The sequence below is a fragment of the Lacerta agilis genome, chromosome 15 (assembly GCF_009819535.1).
Source record: "Lacerta agilis isolate rLacAgi1 chromosome 15, rLacAgi1.pri, whole genome shotgun sequence".
In the NCBI taxonomy this organism is placed as follows: domain Eukaryota; kingdom Metazoa; phylum Chordata; class Lepidosauria; order Squamata; family Lacertidae; genus Lacerta; species Lacerta agilis.
Genome location: NC_046326.1, coordinates 4,138,783 through 4,162,393, shown reverse-complemented (window position 1 = coordinate 4,162,393; position 23,611 = coordinate 4,138,783). Strand labels below are relative to the sequence as shown.

The 23,611-nt window shown below is 45.2% G+C and overlaps 1 protein-coding gene across 2 annotated transcripts in view; it reads right to left on the bottom strand.

Moving 5' to 3' along the window:
* Positions 1-12,689: 12,689 nt before the first annotated feature.
* DPYSL2 (dihydropyrimidinase like 2) overlaps positions 12,690-23,611 on the bottom strand; it is a 35,751-nt gene continuing 24,829 nt past the window's right edge. Inside the window, exons 7-12 of one of the 2 annotated variants that reach the window (XM_033171654.1) lie at positions 21,330-21,486; positions 18,564-18,705; positions 17,105-17,275; positions 15,912-16,091; positions 14,323-14,500; positions 12,690-13,136 (exon numbers count right to left, since the gene is read on the bottom strand). In XM_033171654.1, the coding sequence (XP_033027545.1) occupies positions 13,045-13,136; positions 14,323-14,500; positions 15,912-16,091; positions 17,105-17,275; positions 18,564-18,705; positions 21,330-21,486 (920 nt within the window). In that variant the 3' untranslated portion in view covers positions 12,690-13,044. The remainder of the gene's footprint in view (positions 13,137-14,322; positions 14,501-15,911; positions 16,092-17,104; positions 17,276-18,563; positions 18,706-21,329; positions 21,487-23,611) is intronic. The other variant, XM_033171655.1, reaches the window with a different exon arrangement.

Below are 23,611 nucleotides of genomic sequence, written 5' to 3'. Positions count from 1 at the left end.
ATTTTTTCATCTACAATACTGTCTTACTTATTTTATAGTACAGTACATTGATTATTGCTTTCATTTTATGGATCAATGGTCCAACAACAAAAAGCCAGGAAAGTGCATCTTCTCTGGCAGAATCTTAGGAAAATCTAAATATTACAAGAATCTAAAAACTGCCTGGCTGGATTACACCAGCAATTGTGGAGGGAGTTAAGTGTTAAGTGATAGCAAGGCAAGAGCAGAATGAAGTGAAAGTGCTTGTGTGGCTCAAGATTGGAAAGCTGATAATAATGGGAATGAATGTGCTGGAAGTGGAGAGTGGGCCAAAGAATCCATTGAGTCCCTCCAAAACTCAGAATGGGAATCGGATCAATTGAGAAGGATAATGATTTTGGAGAGGAACTAAATGAACTGTTTGCATCAATCTTCACTGAAGAGGTCCTTAGAGAGACAGCCCCCTTATCTGATCTGTCCTCTGAGGTGATAAATCTGATCAACTGATTCAACCTGAAGAGTCTATGTTGGCAGCTTTAGCAGAAACTAATAGATTAAGAAGGTGTTGCATCAAGATTGCATCTGTCCCAAAGTTCCTGAGAAATGTGAAGTTTCTGATCCAACTAGTGACTCTGGGGTGCAACATATCTTCAAAATCATTTAAGTGGCAGTTTTCATTGTACTAGATACAGTACTTTAGAAGTTTTTCATCTTATTCATCATCAATAGGCCCATTTTAAAGATTAGGAACTGGGGCTGGGATAACTACATGGACCACCTTTTTGGCTAACTTCCCTTAGCCTTAGTCTTATGTATCTTCCTGACATGGACTCTGTCGTCATGCCCTGCTATTGCTTTTTATTTTATTTGTATTTTCCAGCACGATTTTACCTCCAATGTTTTAACTGTATCTGTTGTATTCTTTGTATAATTCATTCATGTGGCATAAGACTGCTAATCATCCCTCTGAATACCAGTCACTGGGGCTCACTGTTATTGCACTCATGCCCTGATTCTAGGCTTCTTACAAGCATTCTGGTTGGCCATTGTAAGAACAGAATGCTGAACTAGATGGGCCTTTCGTCCAATTCATCAGGGTCCATCTTGCATTATTTTTATGTATAATAAAACTGACAGGAAACTTGGTTTAAAACAGATGCCCAGTCACCCATCACTCTTTGATGAACTCAGATGCACACCCTGTGAAACCATTCAACTCATTCATCACCATGCATCTTTATAGCCTGATACCAGGGATGGGAAACATGTGGCCCTCCAGATGTTGTTGGCCTTGACTCCCATGAGCCCCCATCATAGCAGCTAGAGTATAGCAACACCTGGAAGGCTTTATACTAATAGTATATTAGAAGTTTCCCTGACCCTGCTATTCCTTGCAAAGTACCTCCCTTTTTCTTTTCTCTGGCCTTTTCATTTCCGTTTTTATGCCTATCCTCCATTCTCATGGTCAAAACATAATAAAAAATTAAAAAATCCTCCCAGTAGCACCTTAGAGACCAACTAAATTTGTTCTTGGTATGAGCAAACTTAGTTGGTCTCTAAGGTGCTACTGGAAGGATTTTTTTAATTTTTTATTTTGTTTTGACTATGGCAGACCATTCTCATGCTCTCTCTTCCCTTTTGTGTTATTTTAATTTTAAAAGGTTCGAGGGCTGGAGTGGGGCAGATCATACTCACAGACTGGGAGAGCTTTTGGGGAAGGAGTTATGCTAGAATATTGGGGGAAATGGAAGCTTGGACTAAACCTTCATTTGCAGTCATAAGAAGAGTCCAGTTGGATCAAGCCAAGTCTTATGGTCAAGCAGCCTTATGAGGAATAGTTGAGGGAGTTGGGGATGTTTAGCCTGGAGAAGAGAAAACTGAGCAGTGATATGATATCCATCTTCCAGTATCAGAAGGGCTGTGACATAGAAGATGGAGCAAGCTTGCTTTCTGCTGCTCCAGAGAGTAGAACCCAAACCAATGACTTCAAATTACAAGGAGATTCCAACTAAACATTAGGAAGAACTTTCTGACAGTAAGAGCTGTTTGACAGTGGAAGGGACTCCATCGGAAGGTGGTGAACTTCACTAGAGCATTTTAAACAGATGTTGGATGACATCTGTCAGGGATTCTTTAGCTTTAATTTCTGCATTGCAGGAAGTTGGACTAGACACGCCTTGGGATCTCCTCCAACTCTACAATTCTGTGATTCTAAGTCCAGCACTGTCCTCACAGAGACCAACCAGATGCCCCAAGGGGAAACCCACAAGGAAAATCTGAGTGCAACAGCAGCCTCTCCACCTGTGATTCACTGCAACTGGTATCTGACAGTGAAGGGAGGTTTTGGTCATCACAGCTCATAGTGCTGATAGTCTCATCATCCATCCGTGCATTTGTCTTAACCAGTTTTAAAGCCGTCCAAGCCATCACTACCTCTTTGTGAATTCCAGAATTTGATTATGTGATGCGTGAAACCATCCACTGAAAATGTTCAGATAATTACTCTTCCAAAGAACAACCTGTGCCGCTTTCTTTTTCATACCTTGGGATGGGCTGCATCTGAACAATGCCTAGCCCCTTGTTGGTGCTTTAACATTTACTCTGCCAAGTCTGACAGTCCAAGAGAGCTGCTGGTGAATTATTAGCTTGGAAGCCTGTCAGACCCCAGCTTTGTGCCTTCTCACCGTCTCAGTTGGGATTCAGCTCATCCATCACTCCTGGCATTCACATAATTCAACAAGAGGAATGATGGGTTGTCAGTCAAGACAAGAGTTCCTCCTCCCTGGACCACCTCAGCTCATGACACTCATAAATATTCTATGCAATTTTGGTTCAAACGCCAATTCACTCAGCTCTCCTGTTCCAATCAATAATGTTCATTGGCCATCAGAACCTAGATGACCAGTGGGAACACAGGAAGTTGCCTTATACTGAGCCAATCTCTCAGTACAGTGGTACATCTGGTTACAAACGGGATCTGTTCTGGAGCCCCGTTCGTAACCCGTGACATGCGTAACCTGAAGCGCCGTGTCTGTGCATGTGCGTGACGTGATTTGGCGCTTCTGCACATGCGTGTGACGTCATTTGACGTGTCTGCGCATGTGTGAACCACCAAACCTGGAAGTAACGTGTTCCGTTATTTCAGGGTTCAGCGCGTTCATAACCCGTGTTGTACGCATCCTGAAGCATTTGTAACAAGAGGTACGAATGTAGTGTGGACACTATCAGCAGCTCTCCAGGGTTTCAGGCAGCGGTCTATCCTAGCCATGCCTGGAGATGGCAGGGACTGAACCTGAAACCTTCTGCATGTCCCCTTGGTAGTGGAAGAGACCACCCTTATAACATCCTGCTATATTCACTGAAATACCTGGGATTGCTCAGCCAGCAGAGCGTGAGACTCTTAATCTCAGGGGTGTGGGTTCAATCCCTACGTGTGAAAGATTCCTGCATTGCAGGCGGTTGGACTAGTGGACCTCGTGGTTTCTTCTAACACTATGGTTGAACAATGGAACTCACTTCTATGGTTCTATGCTTCCACAGGTGCACTGAAACAGTGCAATCTTTTGCATGTGTACTCAAATATAAGGCCACACTCTGCTTCAATGGTGCTTACTCCTCAACAAGTGTTCTTAAGGTTGCAGCCAAAGTCACTGCATTTAACATACCTTGGTTTAATTCTTCTAAATCAGTGATCGTCAATGTGATGCTCTCCAGAGCTTGCTTGTCTCCCAGCACTCTTCAGCCTCATGCAGCATAATCAGTGGCCAAGGATAATGCTTTGCCCCCCTGTTCTAAATAATTGTCTTTCCCTGTTCTGGATAACAGCTTGGGAGTGAAGATCAGGACCATGGTGAATTGGCCTTATGCTACAATACTGATGAAAATCATTTCTGGGAACAATAGTTCCTCGGGAAATTGTTCACTTGGAAGGGAGTAGCCCCACCCAAAAAGACCCAGCGTCAAATGCCTGTCAACCTAATTCATCTTACAGGCAGGTCTAGAAGCAGCTGTGTGGCCACGTTTCTACTTTACAGAGGACAACAGCCTACTTGAAGGACAATCGGGTTTTAAAAACCTTAAACAGGGAAAGTGAGGGCCTTGATACTGCCCGCAATAGTAAGCTGAGGTCAACTGGTCAGTCCTCCCCACAACAGTGGAGCGTATTGCATTTCTGTTTAAATGATAAAAAGGTAAAGGCAGGTGTGGAGGAAGTCTCCTTGCTACCTGGGGCGGCGAACGGAGGCACCCCCTGGGGGCGGGGCGTTGTGATGTTGCGTTGTGACGTCACGACACAGCGTTAGGATGGAGTGAGCACGCGCCACGCGCTCTCTCCGCCGGTGAGCCGCTGCTACTGCTCCCACTGCGACCTTGTGAGCTGCTGAGCAATTGGCGGCTCGTGGGGCTGCCGCGTGCGAAAAGCAGCACAGCCTTATGCCCGCTGCTCGCGCTCAGCAGCCCCACAAGCCGCCAATTGTCCAGCAGCTCGCAAGGTTGCCGCGGGAGCAGCAGTGGCGGCCCACGAGCCGATCGTACGCGACAGCCCCATAGCGGTGCTGATGGATGGGCCACAGGGCGGAGTGGCCTCACTCTGCAGCTTGCTCACAGGCTGCCGAGGTTTGCTTGCAGGCTTCAGGCGAGGCTGCCTTGCTCCGCGGCTTGCTCGGGGCCCGGCAGCTGGGTGGGGCGGGGCCGGCTCAAGTGTCACCCCCCTCCTGGAACCCGGAGCGCCCTGCCCCCTATGCCCAGCCCTCGCTATGCCACTGGGTAAAGGTAAAGGTACCCCTGACCATTAGGTCCAATTGTGGACAACTCTGGGGTTGTGCACTCATCTGGCTTTACTGGCTGAGGGAGTCAGCGTACAGCTTCCAGGTCATGTGGCCAGCATGACTAAGCTGCTTCTGGTGAACCAGAGCAGCGCACGGAAACGCCATTTACCTTCCCGCTGGAGCGGTACCTAGTTATCTACTTGTACTTGACATGCTTTTGAACTGCTAGGTTGGCAGGAGCAGGGACTGAGCAACAGGAGCTCACCCCGTTGCGGGGATTCGAAACACCGACCTTCTGATTGGCAAGCCCTTAGTGGTTTATGCCACAGTGCCACCCAGGGTTGTGATAGTTATTTCTAAAGCAATGCATGTATGTGTATAAAGTAGCACATGCAGATTTATGCAGATCTGTATCTTCTCTTGGTGATGCATTTAATCTCTTCCTTTTGGAAATAGCCACCTTAATCTAGATGTAATGTATGAATATGTACTTTCTTGTGCTCCTCCTAATATTCAGTGTCTTTAGATGCCCCCAGGTTCTAGATCTACAAGTTATATTTCCATTAGTTGAATGGCAAAGCCCTTATTTTGCCAAGCGTTTAACTCTCAACCTGTTGGCTATTGAAAGTCAATGAGGTTATGCACTTAAGAAATCTATATAAAGAGAAAGAAATCTCTGTGACTCTGTTTATTATTAGTATTGAATTAAGCCATGTTAGCAGCTCTTTTTGAAAGCCAGAAAGTATTTGATACTTAAAAAAAAATGTAGCAAAGATGATTCTAGCTTTTCAGTTTTGTGTGTCTTGCTACCACCTAGCGTTCTCAAATGTTGAAGCTGAGTTTTCTCCACCGTTTACTAGATTTGAACTGTCGCTTTGAAAAGGGGAACTGCCTCAGGTTAATCCACATAATATTTAATGTACAGGACTTCCCAAAAAGAATCTGAGGAACTGTAGTTCATCCCTCACCGAGCTACAATTCCCAGCACCCTTGCCAACCTTCCGTTCCCGTGCTTCTTTGGAGAAGTCACATGCTTTAAATGTATAGTGCAGGTGCGACTTTAGTTAAAACTGATCACATGCAAAGAACAAGGGGGGGGACGGGGGACGGAAACGAAACAGAGAATTGTAGTGTTGGAAGGGATCATGATATTCATCTAGAGCCCATCCTGGCTTTTGGAGCAACAAAATGAGACTTCCCAAAGAGCTTGAGCACCACCATGTGAGCAAATCCATTATGGCATGTTCATACACCATTGTATTCAGGCATGTTACCTCCTGTGCAGAGCAACAGAGGTATTTCATAAAATTTATTTACAGCTTAATTGTATAATTAAAAAAAACCACGGAGGGGGGGGCCACCTGGAATAGCCACACCCCCATGTTCACACAAGGAGTGAAAACACCTTCAGGGAGGGGGGCTTTGCTGATACAGCAGTACCATGGAAGGCAACCCCATGACCTGGTTGTGCAGGGTTCCAGGTCGTGGGGAGCCCATTGAGCAGAGGCTCCTATTCCTGCAAGTCTTTCCCGGACATCACCGGGATTTCAAAGGCGGAATTGACGCTTTGGAGTGTCCTGACTTTTACTTTTTGAAATGTGGCAACCCTAGTTATTTGTGGACACCAGGGTGCGGCTGGCCAGCACATGACATCTGGGGTACGGCTACTCAGTATCACTCAACTTTCACGTTCGTTCTGCAGAAGAGCTACAACACTTGCAATAGGTTTCCAGGTCCACACCTATGGGGATGTTTACATGAACATGTGAGGTCAAAAATGTGTTTGCCTTTAAGACGTTACCAGGCATTTTGTGTGTGTTACACTCATTAAAATGTATATTTTGAAAGATGTACGCCCCAAATGCAATGCTTATGCATGTTTAGTAAGCAACGTGATTTAAAATTGGAGGCGAAATGTAGTGTTATACTACATGAATTTAGGAAAGCAGACACAGGAAGCTTAATTGAAGTCACACCAGCTGGAACTCAATGGAACTTACCGTACTTTTCGCTCCATAGGGTGCACCAGACCATAGGGTGCACCTCGTTTTTAAAGGAGGAAACCCAGAATTTTTTTTCTGGTTTTCCTCCTCTAAAAGCCCTGGTTTTTTTTGAGGATCAGCTAAAAGTTTTGCAGCTTTTTTTGCAAAGGGGGGAAAGCCAAGCTCCTTTTGCAAAGGGGGAAAAAGCAAAGAGGGAAAGCCCCGTTTTTATGGGGTTCAACTCACATTTCTGCAGCTTCTAAAGGAAAGGGAGCCTTTTCTACAGTTTCCACAGATAATCTAATCAGCCAGTCCCATGTCACTGGGGAAACAAACAACCTCCCTCTGCAGCACATTCAACAATGGAGGGTGGGGCTGAAAGGGAGCCAGGACTCTTATCTCTCTCACGATCTCTTGCTGATCAGCTGCTGAGCGGGCTCCTTTCAACACCCCCTTTTCTCTTTGTAAAATAAAAAGCATGATCTTCTTTTGGCCCCTGGGCAATTCAGCTCCAGGGACCACCATTCACTCCATAAGACGCATAGATATTTCCCCTTACTTTTTAGGAGGAAAAAAGTGCATCTTATGGAGCGAAAAATACGGTAATTCCAGCTCTCTCAGATGGGTTCCAACACCTCTCAGGTGGGCATCATTGCCATTCTAAGGAAACAAGAGAGGGGTTCACTATGAGTTCTGGCACCTTTTTCCCCTAGAAAAATAGCAATAAGTCACAACATTGGCCCTTCTAGCTCATTGTTGTCTACTGAAACCTATAGCGGCTCTCCAGTGTTTCAGAAAGGAGTCTCTCCTGGTCCTACTTGGACATGCCAGGGATGGAACGTAGGACCTTCTGCATGCAAAGCAGATGCTCTTACTACCTGAACTACAGTCCTTATGATTTAAAGCTATCCAAGTTGCCATGAGCCAACATGGACCTCACTAGATTGCAACTTGCTCAAACACAGAAGAACCAAACGGAAGACCACCAGGACACAAGGAGACGCCGACTGAAACAACAACATTTTGTCTTTATTAGGAGTTCCCATGGTAATATAACACAGAGTTCGTAAGGAAGAAAAAACACAAGACTCATTTTATGCCATTGAGAGAATGGTCAAATTTTATCAGTACTCCTTTTGTCTACACACATGATCAGCTTATTCACTTACAGCTCCTTCACTCATGTTCACAAGCACAAATCCAAGGGTTAAAATCCATCTAGTAGTAAATTCTACATGGTTTAATTTTATTTTTTAAATTATTATCATTATTTTCCTTTTTCTTTAGAGCATCAAGTCACTGCGGCAAATTAATTCCAAGTTCAATGTCATTTCCTTTAAGCATTTACATATGACATTCATGAGACAGACACACAAAGCGAGCAAGCTCCCACAGGGGGGAAAAGAAACATGCTTACATAGCCTGCAAAGTTTTATTTTTTAACAAATCCTTTATTCCCTCCCCCACCCCTTAAAAACACACACACACAATGGTCCAAGAACAAAATAATGAACACGAGGTGGGAAAGGAAGACTCAAGTGAATCACAAAGAGCTGCGCATGTTTCGTATAACTGAAACATGGGGGGTTCCATCCAACTAACCTCTACTCAAGGCACACTCATTGAACCTAATGGATCTAAGTATTAATTTCAATGAGTCTACTCTGATCAGGACTAACATTGGATACAACCCACGGACACTTTCCCCCTCCCCCTTCCCGAAACAGAACTTTGCTTAAATTCATCAAAGCATAAGTGGAGAGGGGGGGGAGATTAAAAAGCTGCAAATATATATATATTACCCTTAACTAAATTATTTTTTTAATTATTTAATAAAAAGTGCAATCTCTGAAGCAAACAAAACAGAACCAAAACACAAATGAAACTTGTCTGGAATGGTGAACAGCCATCAGTTGTGGGTTAAAGGGTGAGAAAGGGGAAATTCAGTTCAAGCCTCGACTGCCTTTCAGCATCCGAATGGCAGGTTATTACTACTCCTAGCTGAGTTGCTTAGTGCACAGCCTGGAATACAGAAAGTGCCCTACACTAAAGTCCAGCTGAGCCATTACCTTAGGCTTGTTCACACATTACACTAAACACAGGTACAAGCTGTGTGCAGGTGGGTGCATCCGTTGCTGACTGACTGTGCAAACTACACACTTGTTGACTACACACCTATGAAAATCTAGTGCATAGCTCCACTAGAAACAGGTGTTGGTGCACTCATTGAATATAATGTGTGGTCTCTGTATACAAATAGTTGAGCTGTGCACTCGTTACTCACAAGTAGCATTCAACGCATAATCAAGCATACATTCATTCAAGCCCACACTTGCATAACACTTTGCAACTGTCTCCAGGGTAATGTATTTTGTGTGCACAGATCGTATAACATGTGAACATCCCTTGCATGTACCGGTAAGCTCAATGTGTGAAGGAGGGGGGAACGTGAATGCGCCCATTTGTCCCCAGCAATAATGCCTCTCGTGTCTTCAGAGCTGTATATATCCTGGCAAATATACAGGGGGTGAGGCGTGTGATGTCAGGCATAGGCCCAGCAGGCCCACTGCTTGGGAACCAATGCACAGGACTCAAGGCTCATCCCACCCCATGCCCAGTGCAGCAGGGTACACTAGGCAGCACTAGAGATCCACACCCCCTCCGTACTGGGTATGTGGCTCCAGAAAGGATCAGCAAGGGGCAAATGCATTATGCAGGTGTCAACTACAGTGGTGGGAGATGAGCTCAGTCTGTAGGGATGGCTGCCTCTGCAATCTCCTAGCCCCTCTCCCAGATTCCAAGGAGACTGCTGCTCCCCTTTTCCACATCACTCAAAGAAATTGGCTTTAGTGTGGCAGATCTGTTTTGAAGGAACGGGCTGTGGAGACACTTTTGGGGATCACAACTCCATCACTTGTTGGACTTTGAAAGACAAAACACATTGAACTGGCTATATTCTACTTTTCCTTTCAAAGAATCGGCAAATATACAGATGTCAGGATTTTTTAAAGTAGTTTGTGGTGTTGTTGTTGGTGGTGGTTTTTAAAAAAAGAGGGTAAACGTGTGGCAAAGCATCAATTTAACCCCGATGTTTCATTCTTTTGGTGTGACTGGTGGGCTACTTAAAAATGAGGCTGCAGTCTAAATTAAATTTTAACTTGTATTTTAATCTGTATTTTAATTGAATTGTTTTATGTTTTGGTTGTGATTTTATTGGTGTTAGCCGCCCTGAGCCCGGTTTGGCGGGGAAGGGCGGGGTATAAATAAAATTATTATTATTTATTAATATAAAATCAATTGAAATGAGTGAACGAAGAAAATGAGGTTATGCTGCCTTCACAATTAAGAACTTCTTGTAAGGTTCTATGCAGCATTTCCTAGTTCTTTACTAGGGCTGATTGTGTGGCACCTCCGCATGGACACTCGGGAACAGGAATCTGTGTGGGCTGTACTTGGGAAAACCTTCTCTAATAAGGGGGCGGTTGGGGGGGGGGAAAGCATGCTATTGGCCCCGCAATGTGTAATCTGCTTCCACGTACGCAGACCCTATGCAGCTCAACCCACATTTAAAAGGGTGTCAGGCTTACTTCAGATTCCCCATAGGTCTAATGAAATGCCTCTACAAAGTGGTGCACCAGAAAAAGGAGGAATGATTTAAGTACAGCTTAGCACATTATCAACTTTGTAGAGTGCAGTGACCTAAATTGGTACAAGTGATTTAAGGATCAGTACATAGACAATACACATTAGATTCAGCTCCAGGATAACCCAGTCCTGCTAACAAAATAAAAAAAATATCCTTCCAGTAGCACCTTAGAGACCAACTAAGTTTGTTCTTGGTATGAGCTTTTGTGTGCATGCACACTTCTTCAGATACACTGAAACAGAAGTCTCCAGACCCTTATATATAGTGAGAGGGAGGGGAGGGGAATTACTCAGAAGGGTGGTGTATAATGAGATAAAAATCCAATGTCTCTATTCAGATTTTTTCTGTAAGACCAATTGCAGTTGTTAACAGTTGTCAACAGGTTTACCACACCTAACAGCCAATCACCCATTCCCACCACCCTTCTGAGTAATACCCTTCTGAAGAAGTGTGCATGCACACGAAAGCTCATACCAATTACAAACTTAGTTGGTCCCTAAGGTGCTGCTGGAAGGGATTTTTTTATTTTGTTTTGACTACTGCAGACCAACACGGCTACCTACCTGTAACCAGTCCTGCTGCAAGCACAAAGGCAGGATGGTTGCCATATGGTACAACACAGGCTCTCGTGTGCAGGGGCAATGTTCCAAGGCAGCCCAATGAACAAAGAGTCTTATGTGCAGTCCACATACCTGCTCAGTCTCTCATCTACTCAAGCAACCCCACCTATAAGACTGCAAGCCATGACTGTGGAGAAGGGAAGGGTGGGTGGAGGCATGGGAGGAGGGGTGGTGGAAGAGACTGGCACAGTTATGCCTCTGGTGGTGCATCCATGATAAGACTAGACCAATGGTTCTCAAAGGGTGTGGAAGGAGATGATGGCAAGCATGGCAGGAAGATTCAAGGACAATCAAAGAACCATTTAAACATTTCAGTGTAGTAAGGATATACAACCAGAAACCGTATCCGTGCCCCTCTTCAAGAGCACTGGCTATTCTTTTACAGTTCTCCACATGTTGTGAACAGGGATTTTCAACTCTGACATATATGAAAGGTCAGAAAAGAGAAAAGCTTCTTTATGTTGATGAGGAGGTGAGAGTTTGTCTCAAATTAGACCTAATACAAATGAGATTACCAGGCAAAAGCAAGCTCACACCACTCACTGATGTTTTAAGCCTACATACTTAAGATACATATGTATGATGCTTATTTATCATTGTATTTTGGGAATGGTTCATGTTCTTATGTAGCTGCATTGTTTTATACTTTCTGGATGTTCCATGATCAGATTATAAAGTAGTTGTGTTCTACGTTATGAATCAAGCACTGCTAGGACTTGATTCTTTTTGTTGTCCAATGCATTCCTTGTCAATAAAGAAACTGGTGTGGCACGAGCAAATTTTTATTCTGAAAGTGTGTCCCAGAGAAAGAAGTTTGAAAACCACTGGACTAGACTGTTTTAAAAGAGATTCCCATTTCCCTCCAAGTTCTGCTGAAGTCCGGAGATGCTGGGTTTTTGTTTTTTAAGGGAATGGGTCATTTGGCAGCATGATTCCTAGCTAGATCTCCCGATTTTTAGTTCTGAACCTAACTGATAAAGAGCTGGTGTTTAGAAAGTTCTCCAACAGATGGACATGCAGTGAATCCAGAATATGACACCCTTAGGAAAAGGAGAATGGAAAACCAGTTGACAATACTGCTTGGACATCCAACAAATCAAGGTGGAGCTGGCCCAAGAATCAAGTGAATTATCTGACATACAGATATGTGGCAGGATGACCATAAATTGTTAGAAGGACCCTAGACCTCATGAGACTCAGAAAGACAAGGATGAGCTTAATTTCAAAATAAGGCATCTCAAAACATAACAATGTAACACACAGGAGCAAGCACACATGTCCTCTCTCTCTCTCTCTCTCTCTCTCTCTCTCTCTCTCTCTCTCACACACACACACACACACATCTATTAAAACAAGGAAATGGGTGAAAAAATGATCCTTCATTTCCGAGATGGGATTAGAACATTAAAACCCAAGAACAAGGTGGGCTACATCCTCCCAGCACCATAAAACTTGAAACCTTAGCAGCACAACTTCTACCTTCCTCTAATTGGAAAGGAGGGTGGATACAGATTTGGTCCTAAGGAAATCATGACTCCCACATTTTTTAAGATGCATGGCTGCAAGTCCAGTTTCTGAAACATCCAGTTTAAAACCTCTTTTTTTCTCCCTATTCCTCTTCCCAATAGTTAAACCTAAACCTTCATTTATATAAAAAGTAAAATACAAAGCAGCTCCTGGGAAATTCACTTTTTCCTTCCTTTGTTAAAAGAAATAGAAAAAATGGTGTTAATGGTGATATAAGTCACAAGTTCTACTCTTCAATGATTTACTCCTTTTTTTCTGCATCCCCCACGTGTCAAAGTGGGGGAGGGGGGGTTTCCCAAATGTATAAGAAGGGGAGGAATGAATAGGTTCTGTGAAGATGGTTGGGGGGGGGGATTGACAACAAAGGGGCTGGGGAACCGCAGCCTTATCTAGGCCTTACCCATTGGTCGCCCGCAGTAACCATCACAGGCTCTAAAATAATCAAAAAAAGGGTCTTCAAGTGCCCCACCCTCTCCCATGATCCGCTAAGCGGCCATGTTTTTTCCCCCCTTTCATTTCTTTTTTTAACCCAAGCTGGTGATATTGGCACGGCCACCAGGAGGCGCCACTATGCGCTGCGTAGTGCGGCGTGGAATATTATCGTCAATCTGTGCACCTAGAAGGAGAGGGACAGAGGAGGAGAAGCGCATAAGCATAGTGGAAAAACTGAGCACATATACATGAATACATAGAGACGTCAAGTTAATGCTGACTTCAGTGTCCGGCTCTGTCTGGCGCAAAATGATGCAGAGAGACACTTGATGGGGACAGAGTGCCGTCAGCACAGCACACCAGTGCTTAAAAGCTTGTACTGACTGCCCATAGGTTACCAGGCCCAGCGGCGAAGCTGCTTGCTCCGCTACGGGGGGCAGAGAGCATGCGGGGGTGTGGCAGGTGCCCCCCAGGGGGAATGGTGCACATACGGGGGCATGGCACACCTCCCGCGAGGGCATGGCCCGCATCTGGGGGTGTGGTGCCCGGCGCATGGGGGGGGGGGTGCTCGGCACATTGGGGGGGCGGGGCGGCTGCAATGGTACCCTACCAGAATAGTGGTGCTCGGCGCGATCCGTTCCCTCCGCACCCCCGTTCCTCCGCCGGTAACCAGGCGAGGTTCAAGGTCCTTGTGTTAATTTCAAAGGCCCTTTGGGGTCCAGGATATCTTAAGGACCACCTGAACCCTTACATCTGTACCGGATCATGGATACCCCCCCCTTTTTTTTTAGGTCTCTGGTGGTGCCCCACCCCCACCCCCACCCTATGACTCAATATGTGCAGTTTGTAACTTCTAGAAACTGTGGGCTCAGTGTTATGTGCCCAAGCTTGTAGAACTGCATCCCAGGTGCCCACCCTCCTTGGGTGCATAACACTGTCTTATTCCAGCAGCCATTTTAAGGTAGTGTGTGTCTGGTTTTATTCTCTGCAGGGTCTAGTTTAATGTACACCGCTTAGAAATGCTAATAACGGAACAGCATATAAATATGCCTTAAATGAACAATACAATGTGCTCCCAAGTCCACAATGCTCTCAGTCCGGCACACTCTCAGGACCTCTCTTCACAACAAACATGAAAGCACTGTCCATATCAACTCATCTCCCCCTGCAATACTACTAATTTGTTCATCAGGTCCTGCTCAAAGTCCCATTAATTGGGGAGTTTTGGTTGCCGCTGACAAGAATCAGGGCCTTTTTGATAATGGCCCCTCTGGAGTGGAATTCCTGTTTTGTGCATGGGAAGGAAGAGGACCCAGGGCCTTCAATAAATAAAACAGAAATAAGATTTCACCATAATAATTTAGCCTCACATAGGTATGTACCAGACAAGCTAAATCCGGACTGGTGCAGGTTCCTGACTGGCGGGGCCTGCTGCTTCGCTGGAGACGTCTTGGCTGAGGATGCTGGTGTGACAGTTTTCGGTGTCACTGATACTTCACAGACTGGGCCGTCATACAGGCCACGAGGAACACCCCTCAGCTCAGCCAACTAGGGGAAAAGAAGGGGAAATGCGGGAGAAAAAAAGCGCTGAGAAGCCGTCCTGAATTATGGACACATTCAGCTTTAACTACCAATGTTCCAGTTCTCAACGTGCAGGAATGAGAAATCTGTGACCCTCTAGCTGCCACTGGACTCCAGCCACCATCAGCCCCAGGCAGCATGGTCAATGGTGAAGGATGATGGGAGTTGTAGTCCAACGTCTGAAGGGACCTTTGGCCCTCCAGATGTTGCTGAACTACAACTCCCATTGCTCCTGGCCATGCTTGCTGGGGCTGATGGGAGTTGTAGTTCAGCAACATCTGCAGGGCCAAAGGTTCCCCACACCTGATCTAGAGTGCAAAGCTATACATGCTTATTCAGAAGGCCCCACTTCTGTTCAGTCAGTGGGGCTTGCTCCCCTGTAAGTGTCTTTAGAACTGAAGCCCAAATGCTTCAAGCTGACAAAAGAGTTAGCCCTGTGGATCAAATGTACTTAATGGGGGAGTCATCCTGCCCAAGCCAACTCTTTTCCACTGCTTTAATTCAACCCAAACAGAATGTTTTCATCCAGCAGAGGGCAGTATTTGAAATAGATTCATTTTTCTTGTAGCAAACTTCACCAACCTGGGTGCCATCTGGATGTTCTCAACTACAACTCCCATCGTCCCCAGACAGCTCAGTTGTAATCCCAAACATCCAGAAGTCACCAGGATGGCAAAGACAGGCTTCTCTTCCTAAATCTCCTGAAGAGAGCTAGGTAACAATTACAATCAGGCCAGTGAGCAAGGCTTAACTTGTAGTAGCTATGTTGTAGCTATGTTGATTTACAACTGGATTTGGCTCCAAAAGAAGAAAATCAAGGCCCGCTTTTAAACTTTTGGTCTCTTGCTAATAGCTTTTGTTTCTGGTGCAGCCCATTGACTTCCCTCAAACCACACCTTAAAACAACATCAATTCTGCTTTACAAATCATAGTCATTCCGCTACAAAATTGTTGGGTGTTTTTTTAAAAATATATATATATTATTATTGAGGGGTGGGTGGAAAGGGGGAATAAAGACAACCAAAATGTTTTATTTCTGCATTAAAGCTTTCCGAATAATGCTCTCGGTTGGGAGACAATTAAGGATGGGTCTTTGAGGATGTCTTTTGGCAGTGGTGTCTGGTGTTCATTGGGACTGGTAGGGCAGAAGTCAGGGGAGACCAACAGTAGCTGGAGCCAGAGTCAACCAAAGGTGCAGGCTGACAATTGTAAGAATCAAGGCAAGGCTGGTTAAGTGCAGACTGAGGTTGGCAGGGCAATGGCTACCTCAATGGAATTCAAGATCCACCTGTTGCAAGTATGTGAACCTGAGTGATTAAAATCCTGCTATCCAATTTACTGAGCTTTCAAAGGACACACGTTCAGCCAGCGTACTCACCCTGCTCCTGGCCTTGATGCGCTTGTAAACAAAGTCCGGGAAGGGCTTCCTGGCAACGTATCGCCCAGAGCCCTCAGTCACATGGAGGTTGCTGTCCTCCAGCACAATCTTCCCCTGGCTGATGACCACCAGTGGTGACCCACGGCACTCCATACCCTCAAAGATATTGTACTCCACAGCCTAGGAGGGAATTGGAGAGTTAGCCCCAGTCTAAATCTTATCTGAAGCTGCTCTTATTTAATGTTCTCATAACACACTGTTTGCCCTTCCCTCCCTGGTGACAGTTCCCACCCACCCCCTACAGTTAGGCATACAGTGGTACCTCGGGTTAGACGCTTCAGGTTACAGACTCCGCTAACCCAGAAATAGTACCTCAGGTTAAGAACTTTGCTTCAGGAGGAGAACAGAAATCATGTTCGGACATCGCTGCGGCAGCGGGAGGCCCCATTAGGTACGTGGTACCTCAGGTTAAGAACAGTTTCAGGTTAGGAATGGACCTCCAGAACGAATTAAGTTCCTAACCCAAGGTAAAGGTAAAGGGACCCCTGACCATTAGGTCCAGTCGTGCCCGACTCTGGAGTTGCGGCGCTCATCTCGCGTTACTGGCCGAGGGAGCAGGCATAAAGCTTCCGGGTCATGTGGCCAGCATGACTAAGCCGCTTCTGGCGAACCAGAGCAGCGCGTGGAAATGCCGTTTACCTTCCCGCCGGAGCAGTACCTATTTATCTACTTGCACTTTGATGTGCTTTCGAACTGCTAGGTGGGCAGGAGCAAGGGACGAGCAACGGGAGCTCACCCCCTCACGGGGATTCGAACTGCCGACCTTCTGATCAGCAAGCCCTAGGCTCTGTGGTTTAACCCACAGTGCCACCCGCATCCCTAACCCAAGGTACCACTGTATTAAAAAGGCTCCCTCTGGTGCCAAGTGATATTTTCAGGTGCCAGGGTGATGTGTGGTTCCAGTTTCAAATTCAGAAAGCAAGTTTAATTCAGAAAGCAACTGTGCCTAAGCCATCAGAAGTTTGGGGAAAACCTTTCAGTCCAGATGTGCAACAGACTGAAAGATGGGCTCTTTGAAACTCAGAGCTTGCATGTTCCTGCATAATCCTTCTGTATTTCTGTCACTCACACAAACAATCCAGTGGAGGTTTGTGCTTGGACAGGGAGTGGGGGGAAGTGCAGAAATCACTTACTATGTTGTGAGTCTTGGCTGAGATTGTCTTGACGCTGTCTGGGTCCCAGATCACCAGGTCAGCATCAGAGCCCACAGCTATACGCCCCTTCCTTGGATAGAGGTTGAAGATCTTGGCTGCGTTGGTGCTGGTCACAGCTACAAACTGGTTCTCATCCATCTTACCAGTAACCTAACCGTAAAAAGGTAGCAGTCCCATCAGAAGAACAGAGGCAATAATAAAGAAATCCTTAAAAGCAAACACAGTAACTCAAAATCCATACAGTGCTGAAATAGGGGGACAATTCTGCTAATTTAAATACTAGTTAAAACCTCCGTTCACTTTGATGAAGCTGACCAATGGCTGGAATCCTTTCCCAAATTTGCATATCTTTTATCAGGTTGCTTTTTAAAATCAAGATAAGCATATCACCTATACAGAACATCTTTATTTGCTGTTCCATCTTATAAGATGTATGATAGGTACGGTTTGAGCCTGATTCGTTGTCATTAACCATAGTTTAATCTAAACTTGGTTACCCAAGTCTGGGCATAATGAAAAACTATGGTTAGAAACAAAATTAGAAACTAAAGCTTCTGATCTCCTTTGCTGTGCAAAAGAGGAGAAATGGGGAGAAGCACCTGTACCTGGTTGTTCATGTAGCAGAAAAACATGGTTTCTTTTTACATCCAAACTGGGACATAAATTTGCCTTCTGTTTCCTGTACTTGAGACCACTGGAGTCAGCTGTGATACTTTGAATATACTAGGTCACCTGTTTATCATGTTTTGGGTATACTCCACCAACTTAGATCCACACTCATCACAACATATTTAACTTGAGCATTCTGAATATATTTAGCACTTTTGCCAAATGGTCAAAATGTTTATTCCTTCCCCCAACACCTCTAAAATTAAAGTGCATACAGTCTAGGCCAGCTCAAATGAGCAGCTAACCAGCGGCAAACCAGTATCCACTGGGATTGCAGTTCCCTACTAGAAGTATTCAAAACAATCATAGGTGAGGGAAGGGACAATATGGAATGGTGTGGCTCAGTGGTAGTCCACATGCTTTGAATGCAGAAAGTCCCAGGTTCAATCCCCTGTATCTCCAGGTCGGAGCATCCTGTTACAAACCCTGGAGAGTTTAGACAATACTGAGCTACATTGACCCATTGACTTGGTACAAGACAGCTTTCTATGATCTCATCGATAGCCTAAGATGCTGCTTGAGCTCAGGTGATTCTGTCCATGCAAGGAAGGGAACTCCCTACCCCTCGCCCAATGTTTCCATACCAAAACTCTAAGACTGATATGACAGTCTTCCAACATTGTGGATTCATGTCTCTGGCCAAACATTGTGCTCTGTCCATTACAACAATGCTCAAAAGGACCCAGCACTGGCCTAGGATCCCAAGTAACATCAGCAGGAGATTGCTTGTGCGAACCAAGACCTCTCCTGCCCCATCAAAGCAACACACCACAGCTTTATCCCAGATGATGGACATCCTTTCCTCAGTTCCATTGGTTCCTTCAGGGATCAGAGTAAAGTTGTCCTTCCCAACAGCTTTCTGGGCAGTGTTGAAGGTACAGTGGCCACTGCCAGTGACTTGGAGATCTCCGCTAAAACCAAAGGTGAGAGGTGTGTCATCAACAGGAGTTACGTCCAGAGCAAGAAGCTGCCATTGCAAAGATCAAAACAGACTTCGGGGGGCAGGGCTGAATGGAAAACGATGGAACCCATTTCATCTAGACAAAAGAAGTAACTTCCTAACGCTGTTCAAGAAGGGAATGGTCTGCCTTGGAAGGTGATGGTCTCTCCTCTGCTGGGAAGAGCCTGGGTGGCCATTAAGGGATGGAGTAGTTCAGAAGTAGACGATCTGAGAACCTCCAGAGGATGTTGGACTCCAACTCCCATCAGGTCCAGCCAGTATGATCAGGGGAGATGGGACTAGAAGTCCAACAACTTCTGGAGGGTATCATGCAGGGGTGTAGCAAGGGGCGGGCGTAGGGGGCGGGGTGCCCCAGGTTCCATAATGGAGGGGGTGACTATTATCAAGGAACAATTACTGCCCTACTAGGGCAGTTCATAAAAACCTTTTTTTAAAAGAAGAAGAAGAAGAAGCCTGCTCCAAAGGTCTTATCTTACTATACTAGGGATTATATAGCTATATATGAAATTTCATGCATATTGGTTAATATTTTGACCCTCCTCCACCAAAATAGCTGTTTACTTGGCTGTTTTCCTATGTCAGGAAGGCTGAAATTTCAGTTCAGTGGAGCACTTACTGTTCCCAACCCTAACCCTGTGGAAAGCCATCTAATTAGATTTTAATTTGATTTTGAGATGTTTTTAGGAGGTAATTTAATTATTGTTTGATTTTCTACCAATGTTATGTATCTGATGTTAGCCACCCTGAGCCCGACTTTGGCCGGGGAGGGCGGGATAAAAATAAAAGTTTTATTATTATTATTATTACTTGTTATTATTCCTTTGTAAGAAAATATGAAATAATGTAAAACCATTTTTGCAGGGGGGGGAATCAATGGGGGGTGACAATAAATTTTCCGCACCGGGTACCACCTGACCTTCCTGCGCCTCTGGTACCATGCTGCCTACCCCTGCTGCAGTTGCACCGTGTGTTGTAGTTCTGGCAGCGATCAGGGGATTTGGACTAGAAGACCTCTAGTGTCCTTCCCATCTCTTAATATCCAAGAAGCCTATCTATTTACCCATGGCTTGCTAGCATTCACCTAAACAACCAAGGAAGAGAGTTGGTAGTTTTCTGGCATAGCCTTGCTAACTTGCTCAAACGAGACCTCTTTTAAAACATTTATTTTATTTATTACAATTCTGCTTCTGAATACATATTTAACTTTTTTTTTAATAAAATGGTGCAGTTACATCAGTCCTTCTGCAACATTGTTTAAATCTGCTATTTCATTCTTTTTTTCCTCCCAGAGGAATGCAATTGTGCTCATGGGAAGGTTTGAGGGAGTGGGGGAAGGAAAGAATATTTTCTCTGGGGAGAAGAGTCAGAGTTTTTTTATGTTACTTTTTTATTTTAAAAAGTTGGAAAAGTCTGTTTAGTATGGTTAGTGTAGGGTGGCAAACAGGAGCCACAGCAAGTCTTGGATTCATCCTCAACCTCCCCTCGAAAGAAAGGAAATTTTACAATGGTAAACTGGGGGCAGTTAGTACAGAATGGAAAAAAAAAATCTGGGGGAAATTGTTAGCCATTATCAGCTTCCTTCATAGCAGCAATTGGATTGTTGTTTTCAGCCAAGACACACTGTTCTCATGTTTTTATGCTACTCATTACTTATAAAGTACTTTCCAGTCCACACTGTGCAAGGAAGAAGCTCAAAGGCAGGCCCTGCCCACAGGCTAGCACTGCAATGGTCTTATCTGCCTTCACATCATGCTTTCTCTACCAATGCTCGATGCTCCACAAAAGGAAGACATCAAAAACCAGGAGAAGGAGGGAGGGAACCACCCAGAGGTAATGAGTGAGCAATCCCTGTGTGAACGCTGGCGGATAAAAGGGGGGGGGGATGGCCACAGGTTGCCTAATGGGGTGGAGCTGATGATAATTGTATAACCTGTTTGAACAGAAGTTTAATTAAATCCTGGGAGGGAAAACACTCTACAGTAGCCTCCCCCAACCTTGGATTCCAAATGTTGTTGGACTGCAACAATCATCAACATCATGCTGGCTCTCATGAACACATAAGGCAAAAATATAGGAACTTTTGCATAATTTGTAGGGCTCTGCAAGATTTTAGCAGGGAAACCGTTTCTGCACAAAAAGGAGGTGAGGAGGGATTGAAGAACTGTCTGAATGACAATCAAAATCTTGTATGTTTTTGCACTTTTTTGCTTCCTCTTGGGCAGTGCCTTCTTCTTTTTTTAAAACAGTATTATTCTTCCTCTTGTGTGAAATAGCCTGTCAGGAATCATGCTGTCTGTGTGACAGCATCACAGCGGCAAGTTAGCCAACCAGATCTGGCTATATAAAAATGTTGTAAAAACAAATCAGAGTGAGAGCAATGCTTTCTGCCTTCACTCAGAACGGGCAAATGTTTCTACTTTCCTTGAATTATTGTCAAAAGGGGAAGGTTGTGGTGAGAGTTTAGTAGAACACAAAGTTTTGGTTCAGTCCAAATTTATACAGGTCACAGAATTCAGATAGCACAGAATTTCCCTTTTATAATACACCCATCTCAGGGACATTCCTTCTACTTACCAAGACAGCAGAGAATTGAGAAAGTCTGGAGTAGTTGGGTCAGGGCTCAGTGGTGGAGAGGTGACAAAAGCAGCTGCTTTGGCCCAGTTTTTACTCCAGTAGTGTGACCCATCAGTGCCCAAACTTGCTGTTATGGGCTCACCATACACCACAGTGCCTACAAGACAGGATGACAGAAACAGGATAGATGTAACCATTGCAGAACATACGATACTATGCACATTTTCTGCAGGTGTTCTAAGGAAGAGATGTCTGAAAGACTGGGAGCATACAATGCTGTCACACCGAGCCATACCATTGCTGCATCTAGCCTGGTATTGTCTACTCTGGCTGGCAGCAGCTTTTCGGGATCTTTTCACATCACCATATCCTGTGACAGTGAGTCCCACAGCCCTTGTGGCCTTCCAGAGGTGTTGTTGGACTACAACTCCCATCTTCCTTGACTATAGCCCAAGCTGGCTGGGGCCAATGGCTGTTGGAATCTGAAGGGCCACAGGCTCCTCGCCTCTCATAAAGTAATCATGCTGTGAGGGGGAAAGGGGTTTTCTTTCCTCCATGCTGAATCTGCTGCCCGTGAGGCACCTTATACATAACACAGTATTATACCACTGTAACCATCAAGGTTTTCTCCAAAGAAACCTGGGAACTGTTAAAAACACTGATCTGTAAAAATGTTACTTGGAAAAGAAAAAGAGAGAGACACTGCTCATACTTTTGTAAACCAATTTTTTTTAAAAAAAAAATACATTAAAAAACACACTCTGAAAAACTCTCCTGTGTTTCGAGAACTGTAACCCCAGGGAATGTAAGCTAAAGAAAAGCTGCACCTTTCGACACCTGGAGGTCAAAGTTGAGGTCCCTCCAGCTTTGATCTCCCTCGCAGCTTTCATTCTCCCTCCCTCTGCCTTTCTTCATGCCTTCCTTTGTACAGGTCATTGCATTTGTTAACACTGTTTAACGTGGTTTGAAAATAATCTGTTTCTAAATATGCCTAAAAGGCCTCGTCCTCTCATATCTATCTGTCTACTGCCTTAAGATCCTTGCTGGGAGAGCCAGCCTGGTGTAGCAGTTAAGAGTGTTGAAATAAGACAAGGGAGCCAGGTTCAAATCACCACACAGCCATGAGACCCACGACACAAACAGACACTCCGCTGGGATACCTTGGGTCAGTCGCACACTATCTCACAGCCAGACCAACTCAGGACACAACACAGGGTTGTTGTGAGAAAAAAACAGGGAACGGGGACAGCGGCGTAGGAAGCCTCTTTGCCGCCCGGGGCGGAGGCGCAGAGGCACCCCCCTGGGGGGCGGGGTGTCACGGCGCATGCATTGTGACGCCGTGACGCATCGGATGCACTGCACATGCCCGGAATTTCTGGACATGCGTAGTGGATCCGGCCGGTGCTGCTGCTCCCGTGGCGAGCGAGCAGCGGCTCGTGGGGCTGCCCCATCCGGACGGGGTGCCGGGCAGCGGGGGAGAGGCCAGGGAGTGTCACCCCCCTCCCCTGGAACCCGGGGCAGAGCGCCCCCTACGCCCTGCCCTTCCTACGCCACTGAACAGGGAGGATACGATGCATGCTACTTTGAGCTCCTTGGGTACAAAAGGCAAGATATTAGATTAGTTATTCGTTTTAGTTATTCATTTGGTAATGAATGCAACACATGCAACTAATGTATGAGCAAGGCTACCCTTTGCTTACCATTTGAGAATGCCAAACCAACCCAGACTGCATCTAGATTTAGACCCTGCAGGTGACCAAGCACCACCTTCAACAGAGTTACTGATGGGGGGGGGGAATAAAATTTTAAAATACTATTTCTCTCGCTTGCTGCAACCACATCTGGAAAAATGAGTGGATTTTTCAGCAGCTGAAAGACTGAAAGGATTTCAGAAAGAAATGTAGAGAAGGACTGGTTTTGGAGGAAGGATCAATTTTATTTATTTCTTAGAATTATATCCCACCTTTCCTCCACCCGGCTCAAGGTGGCAAACACATGGCTGTTCTCAAGTTTTCGCCCACAACCCTGTGAGGTAGGCTAGGCTGAGAGAGAGTGACTTGCTCTAAGCCAAACGGAGAGCTTCACAGTTGTGTGGGGATTTGAACCCTGGTCTCCAATACTCGAAACCACTAATCCACACTGGCTCTTGTCAAAAGAGTTGACGGTCAAAGGTCTATGACATGGTTAAAGAGATCATGCTTTCCATACTTGCAAAATGTGTTACCAAGGCAACAGTGCAAGTGGTGGAACAAAACAAGAGGAGGAAAGTTGAATCAGAAAGC